General features: G+C 42.3%; 1 protein-coding gene across 1 annotated transcript in view; it reads right to left on the bottom strand.

The window, feature by feature from the left end:
- The window catches only part of LOC116377191 (neural cell adhesion molecule L1-like), a gene marked incomplete at both ends in the record, with an annotated part of 14,519 nt that overhangs the window by 2,403 nt on the left and 5,093 nt on the right, over positions 1-7,023 (bottom strand). Inside the window, 8 exons of the mRNA XM_031838771.1 lie at positions 1,350-1,575; positions 1,667-1,737; positions 2,362-2,568; positions 3,683-3,784; positions 3,871-3,998; positions 4,474-4,633; positions 5,212-5,372; positions 6,715-6,826. Of these exons, the coding sequence (XP_031694631.1) occupies positions 1,350-1,575; positions 1,667-1,737; positions 2,362-2,568; positions 3,683-3,784; positions 3,871-3,998; positions 4,474-4,633; positions 5,212-5,372; positions 6,715-6,826 (1,167 nt within the window). The remainder of the gene's footprint in view (positions 1-1,349; positions 1,576-1,666; positions 1,738-2,361; positions 2,569-3,682; positions 3,785-3,870; positions 3,999-4,473; positions 4,634-5,211; positions 5,373-6,714; positions 6,827-7,023) is intronic.

The raw sequence follows: 7,023 nt of genomic DNA on the forward strand, positions 1-7,023 counted from the left end.
AAGCAAGTATTCAACAAAAATCTTTCTCTAAATGAAGGATCATTTGTTGTTTTCTGTGAGATCCTTTTTAAGTGAAATCATGCTGAATCTTCAGTGAATGAATCATTGGACCTGAAGGACATTTAAACCAGAGATGTTCACTCAGAAGAGTCCAGATCTCCTCCAGGTGAGTCTGACCACCGCTGTAATGTTTGAATGTGATCACTGCTACCACCAAAAAATACCCTGCAGCAGAACCAGAGATCGGCCGTGGACAGACACAGGGGTGCACGCTCTCACACACGCGTGACCCAATCTCATGATCCTCCTGGCGGAGATAATGTTTGGTGAATGAATTAAATGTCTGAGGCGTTAACTCAAAGGGCACCAGCAGATGGTGCACTCCCAACAACAACTACGGCTGATTAAAGAGAGCTGAATGCTGGACGGACTTCCTGCTGATTCTCAATCGCAGTACAACAACAACAACAACAACAACAACAACAACACGGTAAACAAGATCCTCATATTAAAGACACCTGTACCCCCAACCAGACAGGCCAGGTTGCTCCCTCTCAGGCTACACCTGAAGCGAGTCCCGTTGCGTTCTAGTCTTTGGTTCCTTATTCGGATCTTTTGAGGTTTTTCATGTTGAGTAGTTTTTAGGTTTAAGTCGTTTGGTATTTCTAGTTAAAGATCTAGTCCCTCGTCTGCATTTACAACAACAACAAGCGACAATGGATTGTTTGTTTTATCTTCGATGCTTCTTATATTTCTGCTGTTATATTTATAGTTATATTGGTTTGTTTTTAAGTCTTTTTATGTTTACTATCTATTTTCTTCATGCAGCCTCCGAGCAGCAGCACTTCACTCGATTGCATAACCGGAGTGACGGTGAACATCTGGACCTCTTGGTGATGAATGCACCGAACTGAGACTGAGGTTGTGTTCCACCATCACTGAGGCTCTTGACTGTTGACCTGAAGACATTTCTGGCTCAGAAATCCACTGAGAGCAGCGAACCAGCTGCACAGCAGAACGCCTGTCTGTTGTTTTCTACCACAAACAAGATGGCGTCACGTTGACAAGTCGCCCGACTCTTTGTCTCTTCTTTCACTGGATTTGACATTTCTGCAGAACAAGCCTGGATGTGATGTGAAGACCTTTCATTGGGAGATAATTTCAGACTCTTTGTGTATAAAAAGAGGGTTTTGACCTCTTTCATGAGGGATGTAATTACACAGATCTGTATTTGGAGCCTCGTATAAAGATCCTCTATTCATCGTTTACAACAGACACAAGCTCCTTCCAATGAGACATTTAGTCTGACCACACACACACACACACACACACACTGCGTTCAGGCGTACCTTCCTCTCCCGAGTGTCCGATCTCTGGCTCCGGTGCCGGTCCCTCTCCGAGTGAGTTCACCGCCTGGACTTTGACTTCGAAGGGCTCGTAGGTCCCCGTGTTGTTCAGCAAGAAGGGCGGAGCCTGTGCGTCGGCGTGGTTCCAGCGGACATCCGTCCCTCCGGCCTTCCGCCAAAACACCTTGTACTGGAAGCCCTGGCCATTATGGGAGCGCTTGTCCATCTCCTGCAAAGACACACGGGGAATATGAGACGGATTCAGATGAAACTTCAAGAGCACGCTTTACACAACGATGCATTCAGATTGAGGTTCTCACCTCCCATGTGATGGTCAGAGTCTTTGGGTCGGTGGACTCGCTGCGCACACCGCTGGGGTTCATCGCAGGAACTGAGGTTATCAAGAGAGAACACCACAGGTGTGCTCAGCCTGGCACATTCAATGTACTCAGAAACATTAGGGATTAAAGATGGAGCATAAAACACATGAATTACTTATCAAACATTTATTCTACTTTTCTTATAGAAGCTGTTTAGACAAAAACGAGTAAACAGATTATTTGGCCTCTCATCTCGTAAGACGTTCAGATCAGCGTGTAAAAAATACGACATCAAAACCCACAATAGTCCATAATATATTACGACGTTTCACCATTTCAAGACCCTGACAGCTTCTCACCCTCATCCTTTCACCAGGTAACGTCAGAGAAGGTATTTTATCCCCTTTGTAAAGTGTTATTTGAAAAGCACTTCATAAATAAAATGATTATTATTATTATTATTATTAGGCCTATTAGTCTCTGGGGTTGAGGGTTTAAGGCCTTAGGGAGGACATGTGGGTCATCAGCGTAACGCCAACATGTTGAACTATTCCTTCAATGATCTCAAGAGAAACACACGGGATTCATGTGGGAATAAAAACTTCTGACCAAACGGCTTCAAATGAAAAACTAATAAAACTTCACAGACGTCACAGAGACGACGTCACAGAGACGACGTCCCCCGCGTCGCTTACCGGCCGGCGGCGTGCTGTGGTGGTCCGAGGGCTTGCTGGGGTCGCTGAGGCCGATGTCGTTGGCGGCGATGACCCTGAAGCGGTAGGTGCAGTACGGGTCGAGGCTCAGCTCCACGTGGTTGAAGGCCCCGGGAACGCTCTTCAGCTTCCCCCAGCTCCACCGGTCCTCCTCGCTGTGCTGCTCCTCCCTCACCTCCACGATGAACTCTGAGGACGCGGACGCGATGATGTCAACACTACTTCCTGTTACGGGTCGGCACACTTGTGTACTTTTACTAATGTATCGTTTTGGAGTTTATACATGCTAATTATTACTAATATCCAGAATGGAAGGACTTCTTTGCTGCCATTTCTCACTGGATTTATATGTGAAGTGTTCTGGAAATGTGAGGATGAAGATGTCATTTTACAGTTGCTTCATTTCTGAATACTTCAAATGTCTATAAGCTACCATCTGTTTACTTGTGTGTTGCACATTCGTGTATCTGTATATTGTCACCTGTGATGTTGTTTCCTGCCGAGGGACTACGGATGAAAATTAGCATATTTTGCTCTTGTACACTTTGTATTTTGTACTGATGTTCATTAAATGTGCTCTGTCCCTATCAAATAAATAAATAAATAAACAAACAAACTATCAAATAAATAAATAAATAAACAATCAAACTAACAAATAAATAAACAAACATACTATCAAATAAATAAACAATCAAACTAACAAATAAATAAACAAACATACTATCAAATAAATAAATAAATAAACAATCAAACTAACAAATAAATAAACAAACATACTATCAAATAAATAAATAAATAAACAATCAAACTAACAAATAAATATAATAAATAATAAATACATTTATTTATCTATAAATAAATAAGTGAATAAATAAATTAATCATTAATGGAAACCCTTCTTTACTTAAAAGGTACTTATGGAAAATACTTCTGCTTAGCTTTGGATTCTCTTCACTGTAATGAAACAAACCCTGAAATGATTTATTCATTCAGACAACAGGGCTGTTGTGTGTGTGTGTTTGTGTGTGTGTGTGTTCAGTACCTGTTGTGTGTGTGTGTGTGTGTGTGTGTGTGTGTTCAGTACCTGTTGTGTGTGTGTGTGTGTTTGTGTGTGTGTGTGTTCAGTACCTGTGGTGGGGCTGTTGTGTGTGTGTGTGTGTTCAGGACCTGTTGTGTGTGTGTGTGTGTGTGTGTGTGTGTTCAGTACCTGTGGTGGGGCTGTTGTGTGTGTGAGTGTGTGTGTGTGTGTGTGTGTGTGTTCAGTACCTGTGGTGGGGCTGTTGTGTGTGTGTGTGTTCAGTACCTGTGGTGGGGCTGTTGTGTGTGTGTCCTGGGATCCAGCTCAGAGTGATGCTGCGGTCGTCAACATCAGACAGAGACAGATCTTTGGGACGGTCTGGTCGAGCTGAGGGTCCGACACAAAACTGTTACACACACACACACACACACACACACACACACACACACACACACACAGTGAGAGTGACATACCTACGACAGTGATGGAGCCACTGGCCTTTACGTGGTCCAGGTCAGTGAAGACCTCACAGGAATAAGACGCGCTGTCGTCTGATTGGATGTCCGACACTTTCAAGGTGCCATTCTCAAAGAACGTGTACCTATACACACACACACACACACACACACACACACACACAAAAACAATCGTATACATTTTAGTGTCAGGACTGGTGTAATGGTATCATATATATATATATGGTTTATGAACTTTAAGAATGAAGTAAACCAGGTTTATAACTGAGACAGCTGAGCGCATATAACGGCTTTTAGGAGTCTAAAATACGTCCACAGCAGAACATTGCTTTGCTCCATCTACTGTAGTAAAACACTGAGTATGTAGAAGAACCTCATACAACCACACTACTAAACACCTGAACTATTAAAAACAAGAAGGTACTGTGATTCTCTTATTAATATGTGATTGTACTGACGAGAACAATATGCAATAATAACATGAACAACACCTTGTTAGAATGTAAAAAGGATGTTTTTTGTTCATCACTGCGGTAACATGACCTGATATCAATGCTTTAGTGTTCGCTGTGGACCGAAGCGTCTCTGTGTGCGACCTACTTGTCATCTGGTGACGACTCCTGCAGCTTGTGTCCGTCTCTCCTCCAGACGATCTGGTACTTGAGCAGCTGAGGGTCTTTGTAGAAGCGACAGTCCAGCAGAGCGCTGGTTCCTCTGAGCACGCGCACGTCCTGCGGACCCGTCAGCATCACGGTCCGGTCTGACGGGAAGAAACACACACTCAGCACAGGTCACCGGCATGATTATAGTGAGCTCCTGTTGTCGTCTGCACATCTGGCACCACATCTGTGGGACTGGTCCTCTTGTAGCGTTTGTATAAACACTCCTCTTAAAGTAAAGTTGATCAATGATTGAACTCACTAAAACCACCAGTATGTCTACAGTCACATGTATTATTTTATTCAGTTCAATATTTGTTTCCCTCATTTCTTTTAAGAAATGTTGACGTCATTAAATGAAAACTTTAAATTGTACTTTTCTCTTACTGTCTGAAAGCTTTGTTGTGTTTTCTTTCTCCATCATCCTCCGTGAGCAGTGAATTCTCTATCATATGCATTGAATTCATCAGATTTGTTCTACGATGCCACAAATTAAAATGTGTTTTGATGTGTTTTTACTTCATTTGGCCGTTTAGACCTTTGTCTATATATATACTGTATATATATATCTATATATATCTATATATATAGTATATACGTATGTATATACTATATATATATATATCTATATATATAGTATATACGTATGTATATATGCAGTACATAACATCAGACTCACTGTAGACCACCAGGTGAGCGGTGACGGAGATGTTGCTGTGTTGGATGGAGCAGGTGTACTCTCCGCCGTCTTCTTGGCCAGCGCTGGACAGCGTGATCGACCCGTTGGTCAGCAGGGCGACGCGAGGGTCCGACAGCAGAGGAGGCCGGTCCTCCCCCTCCCTGCAGGGAGAACACAGATTGATCGTCACGTGCGTTAATCGGGGAGTCTTTTTAACTCCGACATTAGACGCCCAGACATGAAGACCACGGCAACAGCAGTAAAACCCAGTGACTGGATCAATGGGAGTGTGTTCCCTGGCTCATCAGTGGATCAGATGATAGATCAATAAATGATGGGCCGGAGAGAGGAGAGAGAGAAGCAATGATATAAATGTCTAAGGCCCGTAAAACAACCCCTCACCTGGAAGAAGCACTCTGTGCATGATGTAAAATGCAAATATTTTTATCTTAAAGAAATCTTTCACACAATTTATTAATTTAACACTTAAATCATGTTTTATCTTGTTATGTTATCGTCTAAATGTTGTTTCAAAGCCTTTAAGACTCTAAAATGTCGGGTTTATAACTCTGTTAAACAAAATATATTTCCTGTAGTTTCAGTCATAATTTATAAGATTCAGTCTAAGAAACATCAGAATCTTCCTTGAAAAACAACATGTGTAAAATGTGTGTCATCTAAAAATATGATAACAATAATCTCTAAAATCCAGAAGTATTACAGAGGACATACTCGTCCTTTCATATATGAGTTTGGCTTCGAAATGAAGCTGCAAACAAGCCGAAAGTTGTAAGTTTAGAATCTCTTCATAAAAACACACAGCATGGAAGCAGAAGTCCTTCCTGCAGCAGTGTGTCAATGCAGCCACATGAGGGCGCTGCTCCGGTGAAAGTAAATACCTGAGGCTGATAACTTTAGTCTGATCACTTCAGAAAGAGACCGATTCAAAGGTTTAGAGCTTTTTAAAAACATTTAAATGTCATCTCATCCTTGAGAGATTCTATCTTTCAACTTAAAGGGTTAGAATGCTGTTAGTCTGCTTTTACGTTTTTGTCTTTATAGATGCGACAATTACCGTTAGTAAGAATACCATAAGAATACTTTAAGTAAAAGTACTGCAGTCAAACCCTTACTGAAGTAAAGGTATGTGAGTATTATCAGGGCAATGTAGTTGAAGTGCTTAAACTTTTAACTGGTTGTGAAACAGTCTCAGTTTAATCCTCATGCCTCTTCATGACCGTAATAAGTAAAAGAGACCAACGGAGAGAAGATTGTTTATTTAGTATATCTATATTTCTATGTAGTTATAAAAGAGAAAATGTTGCTAATAGTTTAGCTTAGCCTTCTGCCAACTTCCTCAGCCATCACGGCTGCTGCACCACAGCAGGCTAAACTATTAGAGAGATGGAGAGATGGCCAGCTGTTAGCTGATTGCAGGTGGTTTACAGTAGGAGCTCTCAGACAACCACTCTGGAGTTCAATCATTGTGTGCATGTGTCTCACCATGTGACGTGTGGTCGAGGCGAGCCGAAGGATTCACAGTGCAGCATGATGTCTCCGCCCTCAGTGACTCTGTACACCACCCCGTCAGAGGACAGGATCTGAGGAGGGAGCTCTGAGAGACACATAAAGGACACATTATGAGGACAGATGTTCTCCAACAGGCTGAGAGGAGCGTGAGCACAAACGTACCAACGGCGGAGGGGTAGGTGTTGGGGAGGATGGAGCCGTGTTTAAGTAAGTAAGTAAGTAAGTACGTAAGTATGTAAGTAAGTAGGACAGTAAGTAAGTAAGTGAGTAAGTATGTAAGTA

Source organism: Anarrhichthys ocellatus, unplaced genomic scaffold (genome assembly GCF_004355925.1).
Source record: "Anarrhichthys ocellatus isolate YVR2014 unplaced genomic scaffold, GSC_Weel_1.0 scaffold1000, whole genome shotgun sequence".
Taxonomy (NCBI): Eukaryota; Metazoa; Chordata; class Actinopteri; order Perciformes; family Anarhichadidae; genus Anarrhichthys; species Anarrhichthys ocellatus.